Consider the following 14546-nt stretch of genomic DNA (forward strand, 5'->3'; position numbering starts at 1 on the left):
AAATAGATCAGCAGTTTAATGTGTCCAACATTTTGAATTGTTGTGTCAAAGGTCATAAGATGATAAATATAGGTCAAAGGTCAAAACGTCAGTTCAGATTTCTCGTAAGTATTTTGAATTTTTCAAATTTTGATTTCAAATTTCAAGAAGACTCAAGAGGTAAGCATCTACCAGGGTGCATGTATATCCAATATTTGGGAACAAACATATTCCAAACTACAAAGACCCAGATTGTCAATAACTTTGTATTTGTTTATTTTCATTGTTTTAGTATGTGCATTACAAAATGTCAGTTTACACTATTAAAGATGCTATCGTTTGATCGTTGATATTTGATTGACAGATGAATAAATAAGATATTGATTGGAAATATTAACTAAGGTTTAGTCATTTGTGATGTATCTGTATGTATGTATGTATGTATGTATGTATGTATGTATGTATGTATGTATGTGTGTGTGTATGTATGTATGTATGTATGTGTGTATGTATGTATGTGTGTATGTGTGTGTGTATGTATGCATGCATGTGTGTGTGTGTATGTATGTATGTATGTATGTATGTATGTATGTATGTGTGCATGTGCGTGTATGTGTGTGCAGCCTAATCATAGTATTTCTTATATACCTGGTAGTAGAGTTATTCCTGTATATTCTAGTGGAACGATTTGACAAGATGAAATGTAATTTCACTTTCCAACCATGATACAAAGTTGTATTCTCTTAGCTTATCTGTTTACTATTTCAGCCTTTCCTTGATATTTGTGACTTGATAGCTGTTATAAAATAGTGTTTTGGATGTAGAAAAATATTCTATTCCACTTACAAAAAGAAAATGACTAAAAACTTTGGATGTATGGAGATTTATTTTGAATTCAAAGAATGTCCTACATACTCAAGAAGCGAGAAAACGGGAATTGCCAAAAAAAAAAACCACATATAGTGAACTATCAAATTCGGTGTCATGTCATTCTCGCAAACCTGATATGTTATTTCTTCCGCCTGAACATGGAAGTATAACCCACATGCTACGAAATAACAAAGCTGTACGGCACGTTTCGACGGTGGCGTAAAAGAGGCCGTGGTTTGCGACGATGGTGTCATGTATGTGCACTTCTGTTGACTATTTTGTACTATATTACAAGTCTTCAAATTATATTAACGAAAAACTGATGTACAACTGACGAATAATATAAACTTTTAAGGAAAGAAAACCGTGGTTTTTAAAACATGGGGGTTGTTTCACATCTATAGAATCCTGTTCATATTGATGTAGACGGATGCAAATTGTATTGTCATATAGGGATGAATGGAAATAAACATAATTTTACTGTTAATACGGTGTACGTGTAAACTAGGCCGTTTCGCACATTATTATTTCCGCAGACGTGTACTACGACTATGTTTTCCCCCTCAGTTTCACACTTCACATTTTGTAAGGAGCCCAAAAGTGTTATTCTGACTTGTGGTATTCCGTGTACGATATTGTTAAAAATTATCGGCGGCGAACGTGATAACGACTGTGTAGGAGTCATGATGTCATAAAAACAATCCTTTGCCATGGCAACCACGTAATGATGCGAAGATGTGTTTTGTCAAGAGTAAACAATTATCTCTGATTCCGTTAGCCTTAGCAAAACTTATAAATTATGCGACCTGGTTGCTTAGATAACAATTGGAGTTTGTAGGATTAAAGATTTTATAGCTTCTGAGAATGAAATACTAGTGACAATGGTAAAATAATGTGTAGAAACGGGATGACCTGACAGGGAACGCCGGTCAAGGCTTCGTCCCACCTCTCTTTTGATCTATCGATAGCGATAGCCAATCACAGTCGTCTTGAGTGTCACGTGATCTGACTTCGTGGGATAAGCTTTTGACGAAAGTATACTCACATGTGGAATTCCTATCTAAATTTAGCTGATAGTTTATAAGCAAAAATGACTCAATCTTGATCATTCTGTGCTCCGATGTTTGCATGATTTGGTGGGAAGTGGACTGGACTTAGTACGATGGCGAAAGAATTGAGGCTGCATAGCCCGGCTGGTGCCGATCCGGTGGTTTATACGTGGCCGATACCCGCTCAGGTTTGTCACCTTTCATGAAGATGTACTCTCAAAACAAAACATTGCATTACATTCCCAGTGTATTCTTTTACATGCATTACGTTGCATATTGTTACATTTCTCTTCATGGGTCTTACGTTTCAGGACAATCGAGATGGAGCGTTGGAAATCGTGGATACTATACGGTAAGCACAGTTAGATTGTCCGTTTCTATCGTCAGCTTGTCTGTCTGAATTTGGCGTGGCCTTATGCTAATAATGGCACGCCGTTCACCCTCATTACAATTTCAAGCGTCTTTTGTTGCTGATTTCAAAGATGGCGACCTCAAATACCGACCCATCTCATATTTGCATTTGCTAATTGACGCATTTTGATCATCAGATTGCATCGATCGTGTACAAATGTCGTGTTTATGAAGTGTTCGATCGTTCGTTCCCCGTATCGGGGGGCGATCGGTGTTGTTTACAATGCAGTTTATTAGGCATCGTTCTAGCCCGGTATCCATTAATTTAGTATATTACCAGAATTGACAGGCGATATAAAATGGCTGGCCAAATTAACATTCTAATAATGAAATGTATTTTTGACGTGGCCGTTTTATTCCTGCACTTAATATTCATACAAAGGACGTTTCATTTGTCTCACGATCAGTGTTCTGTAATTTTTCAAAGATTGCCAATGACGCGTGAAACTAGTAGTATTGTGAAAATAATGACAGCAGAGGTGGGGATATTTGGGGGAGTGGCAAATGTCAAACAAAAGAGTGTAAAATAGCATCCTTTGCTCGCTGTCAATGGGGTATGTTGTACAAACATTACATACTACAGTTATTTAGACAGCAGCATATTTTACTATGTTCCTGTTTGAATGTAGTTGTACATAACAATGGACTTCATACAATGTTTTTCATTGAAATGCAATGTATTCAGAGTTTATATTGATTATAACCACAGTACAGATGTCAAATGGAGATTAGAATAGAATGAAAACCGTCACACACTCAGGCTACTATAAGACACTTCACTACTCTACCAACAATTCACATTTGTGATTAATATTCATAAATATCACCACACACACACACACACACACACACACACACACTAGATGCAGGGCTTTTGTGCCAGGATGGCTCTTTATTCTAAAAAAAATCAACAGTACTACTAAACAGAGGGAGTGTAAATTATAACAGAAAATTAATGTGAAGTCTTGTTCTGATAGAACGGTATTGTCAAATATAGTTAAGCTTATAGTATGTCACACATTATTATTTACTGTGTGCTGTTTCTCTGTAGGGCATGATGATAATTCTTGCTGTACTGCAAATTCGACATTGCTAGAATTCATGTAGATTGTTCAAAAATTTGTTTTAGTGTATTATCTATAGCCATAGACACACTACAATGAAGTCAAATTGGACTTTGTTATACCATGTATGAAACAAACAAATAAACCAGTATAACATTACTGTTTGTTATCACTTCACTCTCATACATTCATTAAATTATTGTATAACACACCAATATAATGATTCTGGGCCTCCAAGTACTCACATTGTCTGTATTTCTGCATGACTGAAATAAGGGCAACAATGTCACCAGTGACCTGTAAATATTATTCTTCCTATAAATCAGGCAGCTACACTTGACTGATCTAAAAAAATCTCTAAAATCAGATCTGCATAGGCAGGTAATAAGGTAACAAGACAGAGATGTTTAATTAGCATATTATGGACACTAGAACACTACAAAATATGAACAGAAAAGATTCCAGCCAGAAGCCTGGTAAATGTGGTAGATTTTGTAATCAAATTGTTGAAAATTACCTGTAAAAAACAGTAAGGGTTACGATACTTTAGTTGGTAAATAGTATAGAAAAGTACTGTGTTTGTCATGTCTCTATAGATACTGTTTTGTAGTTATGACTGCCTTACTGTTCAATAGATGAATTCTACAGGAATAGTTAAATAAGTATGTGACAGTCCTACTTCTGAGGTGTGTCGGTCATTGTATTCTCAGACTGGGTTCATGTCAGGACAACAATACAAGTCATGAAATGGGGAAGTAATGGGGGAATTCCCCTTGCATATTTTTTTCTAACTGAGTCAGAAAACTGTTTAAACTTTAACTTTGTTTTGTTTTTGTTTTTGTTTGTGTTGCTATGTGTACAGGTGGGTGTGTGAGGAGATTCCAGAATTGAAGTTTGCCATGGAAAAGTTTGTACTTAATGATTATGATGTGAAAAGGTAAGCACTGTCTAAATTGTACTGCCTCTACTGTTAAAGTCACCAGGTAGTTGTGGGTGTGTTTTGACAAAGTAATAATCATACAGCAGTATGGTGAAGTAAAATTAGTAGTAGTGAAAGTGACAATACTGATGTTTCATTCACAGATCACTTACTTGTTTGTTTGTTTGTTTGTTCAGACACATGTTGTTGATGATAGCTACATACGCCTACACACACAGACAGCCAGGCTATTTGTTTGTGGTGGTATTCCACTGTTCTTTGATTCTGTTTTGTAACCTATCCAGTTGGATTATCTCATTGTCTCATCCTTTGAATGTCAAATGATTCATAATTTATAAGAAAACCTCAAAACCACAAGATATGAGAAATGTGTGGGAGTTTTTGAGAAAATCCATGACTGTAGTACGTCACGTTAGCAGTGCAGTCTCAAATGTCACTTCACACCCACAGTCACGTTACATGTAGTTTTAGATGTACAGCAATATATAGAACAAATAACCTAACTTTATAACTATGAACAACCACAAGATGAAATCTTTTTGAAAGTTGATCAGTGGCCTATTAGAGATTTGTAATATTGTTTATTTTACAATCAACAGCTAAACGTAGTATAAATGAACTTTCCAGTATTGGTAATACATGACTGTACAATGATATAATATATGACCAACTACTGGTAATATGAACTCTGATTTGATGTGTAGTGAAGCATTGGTAGTGTGATCACTGTAATTTAATGTGTAGTGAGCTACTGGTAGTATGAACACTCTGATTTGATGTAGAGTCAACCACTGGTAGTGTGGTCACTGTAATTTAATGTGTAGTGAGTTACTGGTAGCATGAACAGTCTGATTTGATGTGTAGTCAGCTATGGGTAGTATGGACACTCTGATTTGATGTGTAGTCAGCTACGAGTAGTATGAACACTCTGATTTGATGTGTAGTGAACACTCTGATTTGATGTGTAGTCACCTACTGGTAGTATGAACACTCTGATTTGATGTGTAGTCGCCTACTGGTAGTATGAACACTCTGATTTGATGTGTAGTCAACTACAGGTAGTATGGACACTCTGATTTGATGTGTAGTCAGCTACGGGTACTAGTAGTATGGATGCTCTGATTTGATGTGTAGTCAACTACGGGTACTGGTAGTTATAGTATGAACACTCTGATTTCCATACCCTGTCAACTACTGATGTGTAGTTAACTACTGGTGATATGAACAGTGGTTGGTTAGTCATAGATTGAAAAGACTGGTTCGTTAGCTGTAGATGGTAATGACTGGTTGGTTAGCTGAAGATGGTAATGACTGGTTGGATAGATGTAGATGGAAACTGTTGGTTGGCTAGCTGGAGCTAGTAAAGACTGGTTGGTTAGTTGTAGATGGTAGAAAGTGGTTGGTTATCTGTAGATGACATTGGTGGGTTGGTTAGCTGTAGATAGTAAAGACTGGTTGGTTAGTTGTAGATGGCAGAGACTGGTTGGTTAGCTGTAGATGGCAATGACTGGTTGGTTAGCTGTAGATGGCAATGACTGGTTGGTTAGCTGTAGATGGCAATGACAGGTTGGTTAGCTGAAGATGGTAATGACTGGTTGGTTAGCCGTAGATGGCAATGACTGGTTGGTTAGCTGTAGATGGCAATGATTGGTTGGTTAGCTGTAGATGGCAGAGACTGGTTGGATAGCTGTAGATGGCAATGATTAATTGATTAGCTGTAGATGGCAATGACTGGTTGGTTAGATGTAGATGGCAATGACTGGTTGGTTAGCTGTAGATGGCAATGACTGGTTGGTTACCTGTAGATGGCAATGACTGGTTGGTTAGATGTAGATGGCAATGACTGGTTTGTTACCTGTAGATGGCAATGACTGGTTGGTTACCTGTAGATGGCAATGACTGGTTGGTTAGCTGTAGATGGCAATGACTGGTTGGTTAGCTGTAGATGGCAATGACTGGTTGGTTAGCTGTAGATGGCAAAGACTGGTTGATTAGCTGTGGATGGCAATGACTGGTTGGTTAGCTGTAGATAGTAAAGACTGGTTGGTTAGCTGTAGATGGCAATGACAGGTTGGTTAGCTGTAGATGGCAGTGACTGGTTGGTTAGCTGTAGGTGGCAAAGACTTGTTGGTTAGCTGTAGATGGCAGAGACATAGATGCTACAGACCTGTATAATATACATCAAATCATTAATAGTTGTACGCAATGCTACAGACCTCTATAATGTACATCAAATCAGTGATACATAGTTGTATGCAATTCTACAGACCTCTATAATGTACATCAAATCAGTGATACATAGTTGTATGCAATGCTACAGACCTCTATAATGTACATCAAATCAATGATACATAGTTGTATGCAATGCTACGGACCTCTATAATATACATCAAATCAGTGATACATAGTTGTATGCAATGCTACAGACCTCTATAATGTACATCAAATCAATGATACATAGTTGTATGCAATGCTACGGACCTCTATAATGTACATCAAATCAGTGATACATAGTTGTATGCAATGCTACGGACCTCTATAATGTACATCAAATCAGTGATACATAGTTGTATGCAATGCTACGGACCTCTATAATATACATCAAATCAGTGATACATAGTTGTATGCAATGCTACAGACCTCTATAATGTACATCAAATCAATGATACATAGTTGTATGCAATGCTACAGACCTCTATAATGTACATCAAATCAGTGATACATGCATAGTTAGTCCCCGCCGGACGAAGTCCGGGACGGGGACTTATGGATTGGGTTCCATCTGTCCGTCCGTGCGTCTGTCCGCAGTCGTTTCTTGGAGATGCCTGGACCGATTTTTTTCAAACTTGATACAGGGGCAACATACAATGGCATACATATGCACGTCAATTTGTTTCATGATATGATCCAATATGGTCGCCTAGCAGCCATTTTGTTTGCAAATTTTCCCTGTCTAAAGCCATAACTCAGACATGCTTGAACAGATCTCATTCAAAGTTGGTATTAGGACAGTGTTCTATGACATACATGTGCATATCCATTTTCGTCCATGATACAATCCCCCATACCCGACCCATCCTTTATTGTTGTAGGCATGTTCCATGTCCAACAAGCATACACAACATATCTAAGTCTGTTTGATTTAGGTTCACAAGTGTTGTTGCGTGATCAGAGTAGTGATAATTCCTTAAAACCCAATCATAGCGGGGACTATGTCATTCTCAATGACTTGTTGTATGCAATGCTACAGACCTCTATAATAATTTACATCAAATCAGTGATACATAGTTGTATGCAATTCTACAGACCTCTATAATAATGTACATCAAATCAGTGATACATAGTTGTATGCAATTCTACAGACCTCTATAATAATGTACATCAAATCAGTGATACATAGTTGTATGCAATTCTACAGACCTCTATAATGTACATCAAATCAGTGATACATAGTTGTATGCAATTCTACAGACCTCTATAATGTACATCAAATCAGTGATACATAGTTGTATGCAATGCTACAGACCTCTATAATGTACATCAAATCAGTGATACATAGTTGTATGCAATGCTACAGACCTCTATAATGTACATCAAATCAGTGATACATAGTTGTATGCAATGCTACAGACCTCTATAATGTACATCAAATCAATGATACATAGTTGTATGCAATGCTACAGACCTCTATAATAATGTACATCAAATCAGTGATACATAGTTGTATGCAATTCTACAGACCTCTATAATGTACATCAAATCAGTGATACATAGTTGTATGCAATTCTACAGACCTCTATAATGTACATCAAATCAGTGATACATAGTTGTATGCAATGCTACAGACCTCTATAATGTACATCAAATCAGTGATACATAGTTGTATGCAATGCTACAGACCTCTATAATGTACATCAAATCAGTGATACATAGTTGTATGCAATGCTACAGACCTCTATAATGTACATCAAATCAGTGATACATAGTTGTATGCAATGCTACAGACCTCTATAATGTACATCAAATCAGTGATACATAGTTGTATGCAATGCTACAGACCTCTATAATGTTCATCAAATCAGTGATACATAGTTGTATGCAATGCTACAGACCTCTATAATGTACATCAAATCAATGATAAATGTAGTTGTATGCAATTCTACAGACCTCTATAATGTTCATCAAATCAGTGATACATAGTTGTATGCAATGCTACAGACCTCTATAATGTACATCAAATCAATGATACATAGTTGTATGCAATTCTACAGACCTCTATAATGTACATCAAATCAGTGATACATAGTTGTATGCAATTCTACAGACCTCTATAATGTACATCAAATCAGTGATACATAGTTGTATGCACTGCTACAGACCTCTATAATATACATCAAATCAGTGATACATAGTTGTATGCAATGCTACAGACCTCTATAATTTACATCAAATCAGTGATACATAGTTGTATGCAATTCTACAGACCTCTATAATGTACATCAAATCAGTGATACATAGTTGTATGCAATGCTACAGACCTCTATAATGTACATCAAATCAGTGATACATAGTTGTATGCACTGCTACAGACCTCTATAATATACATCAAATCAGTGATACATAGTTGTATGCAATGCTACAGACCTCTATAATATACATCAAATCAATGATACATAGTTGTATGCAATTCTACAGACCTCTATAATGTACATCAAATCAATGATACATAGTTGTATGCAATTCTACAGACCTCTATAATTTACATCAAATCAGTGATACATAGTTGTATGCAATGCTACAGACCTCTATAATTTACATCAAATCAGTGATACATAGTTGTATGCAATTCTACAGACCTCTATATTGTACATCAAATCAATGATACATAGTTGTATGCAATGCTACAGACCTCTATAATGTACATCAAATCAATGATATATGTAGTTGTGTGCAAGAAATGCAGTTGAGTCAGGTGAGGTACTGAAATTTATAAAGGGGAATAAAAGAAACTGAATTCCACAAACACTTAGTTACAGCTATATTGTCATTGGTTAATTTGGTTTGCGCTTGTAAGTGTGTTTGCAAAGTTTGACCCCTGACCTCCCTGTGGCATTAGCACCTAAGGTGACATACAGTGCAAAAAGGGGCCCATGTAGGGAGGTGCCATTTTGTCAGTGAAAAGAAAATCAGTGCATTTCTGAGTATAGGTTTTCTGCAAATAGCTTTGTGAAAGTGGAATCTATTCAATATGCTAATGTTGTTATGCGATATAGCTATGAAATGCAGTTGACATTGTTAATTTTATGAAATGACACTATCCTGTTAGAAATACAGTATGAAATAAAACAGCTTATATTGTGGTAAATTACTGTTTCAAGGATTCTGTTTCAGTTTGATCCCCCTTGGTGCTAATACATTTGGTAGCATTTACCATGTTATGTTAAATTTACACACAAATTAGTCTCAAGGGATATGCTGTGGATGGACAAAAGACAACCACCAAGAAGTGTATACTGTATGAAAATGATTGAAAATGGATTTTACATAGATCAAAATTACGAAATTGGTAATGGTTTGTGTAGGCTAATATTAGAAATGTGTACATTGGACAAAAATAGTACCATGAAAATTAGTGAATGTGTTAGAAGAATTCCAACCATATGGTTTGTATAAATATGACAGTATTTAATACTAGCTATGGGTTCATACATGCAGTGCACCAACCTGAATTGACCTAGATAATATCACACAGTTTTATTTTAATACAGCATATTGGCAGGCTAGTAAATGTTAGACATCATTCACATTGAAACTGGACAGTTATGTCACAAATTACACCATTATTCTCAAGGCTGTTTGCATAATTTAAGTAGACTTGTATAGACATTGTATTTCCACAAATTACCTAAAAAAAGGATAAAATGAAACAATTCCATTATTTATTTCTACAATAGTGTGTTCAAATGCACTCATATTCTGGGTTGGATTTTGTCCCATCTGTAGTGTCTGGATTTATTATATGTGAGTAAAATTGGGTGTAAATCATAGCAGATATGTTTGGCATGGCAGCCATTTTTAAATGACCTTGAGATTTCATAGATTACATTGCAGCAGTGCAGCTGTCTCTCCCATTGTCAACTACTGCTGCTATTGTTGTCATAATTCAATGACAGCATAAAAAGAAAGCCCAATAAGGGCATGACCTTTAACCTGAGTGTTAGTGAAAGTCCTACATTCCAATAGTCCAATACATGTCTGGTTAAAGCCAGACATAACAGCAGTGTCACTATGAATTCAGGTCAGTTCGTTGCTGTGTCAACACACCAGTGGCTATCATCTACTTAAAATTGTACAAGATTATTTTTAGCTCCCTTACACCACTTTCGCCAGATGTCATGTTACAACTCCATGTTTTTATTTGGTGTCTGTCTCTCTCTTTGTCCGTGACTGTCCATTCATCCATCCATGCATCTGTCTGTCCCATGTTACTGTTAGCCTCTGTTGCAGTCAATGTCTAGCATATTGTGTCTCTATCAGTCAGTGTCATGCCTTCTATCTGTTCAATTGTCTTTTTTCTGTCTGTTATGTCTGTCCGTCTGTCTGTCATTAAGATATGTGCTTGTGCACTTCGCAAAGACAATATATTTACCATGTATAATGTTTGTCCGGCTTTGGTTTATCACTGTATGGTCATACATGTACAACAATTGTTGGTAAATGTCAAAGTAATTAGTAATACTGTACTTGGGTTAAATAATCATTTTTGTATTACACTATAATAATCAGGAAAATGTAAAGAAATAAACAAGTTCCCTCTGGTCAGCTGTCTACATATTCTAATTTAACTTAGGTTATGACAACTTTGAACTATTTCAAGTGACAATATGTTATAACAGTGCCTGATGAAGTAACAGTTTGGTTTTTTTTTAAAAAGAAGACATTTTGAGCAAATTATTCTGTGAATTATGACAGGTGTTGGTGTCCATTCTGTGAATTTCAGTTGACTATGAACACATGACAAATAGACCAAGATAAATTTAATTTATACAGATGGGACTCTATTGTTTGGATGAATTGGGTATAAATATCAATTCTTGAAAGTTGGTGGAATTGAGAAATGGCTACCATGAAGTGATTATGATGTTATGATATTAGTAATGAATAAGATTTTACATGCAACTGTGTTCTGTGTTTGTATATCGCTTGTAGTGTAGTAGAATCTTTAGGTGAGTCTGGATTACCAGCATTAATCTGAACAAAAAGACAAATTTAACAAGTACATGTAGACTAGGATGTCAGAGATTTTTTTTGTTGTAAAATGTATTTAATATTCAGACTAGTCCTTCTAGTCTTGTTACCCAGGCTATAGTGTAGTCTACCATATGTGATATGAAAAGTAGTGTGTAGCACTTGCCATGGATAATGTCGCCTCGCCTGTGTAGTATTAGTGTGTGATATGATATGAAATGAATTGTATAGTACTTGCCCATCATATCACATGACCAGTATGGTATTATGATATGAAATATACTTTTAGTATGTGTAACATATCACATGAACTGTGTGATGTTAGCATATGATATGAAAAGTAGTGTGTGTGGCACTTGCCTATCATATCACAATGCCAGGCAATATGTTGTAGTTTGTGATAAAAATATACTACATGTTTATTGTATGTATTGTAAGTGTTTGATACATGTATGATAATGTATAATATTGTGTCCTGTATTACACTCATCACAAGAAAGCCTTAGCAAGAAAATGTTGTGTATCAGTGTATTGCAAATAGAAGGGTGAGATGCAGAGTGAATATTGACCTCTATCTACTAGTAAAGTTAGTATTAAGAGCTACGTGTAACACATGTGAACCTTGATATGAAGGACATATGCGTTATCACTTACAAGGTGAACCTTGACTAAAAAGCAAATCATGTTTGTGTTTATTTATAGCTTTGAGAGTATGTCAACACTATGTGAGAAATATAACCGTGCTATTGATGGAATTCTTCAGTTGGTAAGTCAAAAACTTTTATTTTGATGAAATGACTGGTTGTTTATTGGTATGTATTAATAGGATCAAATGTTTGGATTTGAAAGACAACAGATTTTTGTACAGTCGAAATTTACTAAGTTTTACTTGATAAGTTGTGATTTAGACAAAGTAACAGGTAACACTGGAGCTCTCAGACTATTTCTTTATTTTCTATGTTTGATGTTTCTGTGAAACAAGTGGCGTTGTAGTAAAATTACTTTCTGTATTATGTGGATGCAACTACATAACATAGAGAGTATTTATGTATGTCATAATATGGCTGGCAGTCAACTATCAATATATTGACAAATAGTTGAAATAAACAAACGACCATGAACACATGAAAATGTCAAGATAATTTGATGCTGGATGATAAGGATACAATTTATACTTGTCTGTATATGTCTGCGATACATTTGTATAAATGTTTTTTACAGCCATTACATATTTTGACAAATAAATAATGATATATTCCACTACCCATAATACTTGATTTGCAATCCTCAATGCAATGTTTTTTTGGATCCCCAATCATGGTGACTTCACCATGACACCAGACATCATGGGATTGATAGACAACTGACTGTGTGGATAGTGAAGTCAAAGGTGAAGAACCAATAAAATATAGAATTCTTCAAATAATCATCAAAAAATATGCAAGGAAATTTTTAATAATAAAGTAACAGTTATATTTATTTGCTAGAAAAAGAAAAAGGAAACAAAATGGAGATATCAATTATGACAAAATTAACAGCAGAAATGGTAATAAATAGACATTATAAATACAACTTTAACTACTGGTGAACCGCAAAAATAGCTTTTCCAAACTAGACAGGTTTGTGGCCCAGAGAAAAATATACATTATCACTATTGTATATAACATGCATAGACTAGTCAGTCCTTACTTTTACCTCAATATTGTATCCAGCATTGTACATGTATGTATAGAGAGAGAGAGAGAGAGAGACAGAGGAACATTTGTAAGTACAGCCAGTAGTGAGAATTGTGATTGCCAAAAATCTGAACAAATCAATAAAAAAAAAATCTAAATACGAGATTGAAAGTATAAAATCTAAGGAAAGACAACTTATAGTACTTGAAGACTTTAGAAGATAACTTGTCAATAGAGGAATAGTTACCATGGAAATCTATAGTCATTAGATATCTTAGTAACAAAAGAATAAAGATTGGAGGAAATCATTGAAGGAGAAAGAAGTGGTTGTCATGGTAATAGTATGAGCAATTTTCTACAACAGTTGTGACTTTAAATTCAATCTGTTCTGACAACATTTAGTGAAAGATCCAGGCTCAACCATTGCTTATTTGCCTACTCACACACTATCTGAGCATAACATTGCATGTCAGCATGACCACACACGCACTACATGTAAATCAAAGCATAATATTGCACGACCACATACGCACTAAATCAAGGCATAACATTGCATGACCACATACACACTAAATCAAGGCATAACATTGCACGACCACATACACACTAAATCAAGGCATAATATTACATAACCACATACACACTAAATCAAGGCATAATATTGCATGACCACATACACACTAAATCCAGGCATAACATTGCATGACCACATACACACTAAATCAAGGCATAATATTGCATGACCACATACACACTAAATCAAGGCATAACATTCCATGACCACATATGCACCAAATCAAGGCATAACATTGCATGACCACATATGCACCACATCAAGGCATAACATTCCATGACCACATACACTAAATCAAGGCATAACATTGCATGACCACATACACACTAAATCAAGGCATAACATTGATGACCACATACACACTAAATCAAGGCACAACATTGCATGACCACATACACACTAAATCAAGGCATAATATTGCATGACCACATACACACTAAATCAAGGCATAACATTGCATGACCACATACACACTAAATCAAGGCATAACATTGCATTACCACATACACACTAAATCAAAGCATAACATTCCATGACCACATACACACTAAATCAAGGCATAACATTCCATGACCACATATGCACCACATCAAGGCATAACATTCCATGACCACATACACACTAAATCAAGGCATAACATTGCATGACCACATACACACTAAATCAAGGCATAACATTGCATGACCACATATGCACCAAATCAAGGCATAACATTGCATGACCACATACATGTAT

The 14546-nt window shown here is 35.5% G+C and overlaps 1 protein-coding gene across 4 annotated transcripts in view; it reads left to right on the plus strand.

Moving 5' to 3' along the window:
- Window positions 1–1940: 1940 nt before the first annotated feature.
- Window positions 1941–14546, plus strand: part of LOC144436120 (uncharacterized) — a 43783-nt gene continuing 31177 nt past the window's right edge. For all 4 annotated transcript variants that reach the window (XM_078124816.1, XM_078124817.1, XM_078124818.1 and 1 more), the window contains exons 1-4: window positions 1941–2086; window positions 2210–2250; window positions 4236–4310; window positions 12264–12327. In XM_078124816.1, the coding sequence (XP_077980942.1) occupies window positions 2012–2086; window positions 2210–2250; window positions 4236–4310; window positions 12264–12327 (255 nt within the window). In that variant the 5' untranslated portion in view covers window positions 1941–2011. The remainder of the gene's footprint in view (window positions 2087–2209; window positions 2251–4235; window positions 4311–12263; window positions 12328–14546) is intronic.

This window comes from Glandiceps talaboti, chromosome 6 (assembly GCF_964340395.1).
Source record: "Glandiceps talaboti chromosome 6, keGlaTala1.1, whole genome shotgun sequence".
Taxonomy (NCBI): domain Eukaryota; kingdom Metazoa; phylum Hemichordata; class Enteropneusta; family Spengelidae; genus Glandiceps; species Glandiceps talaboti.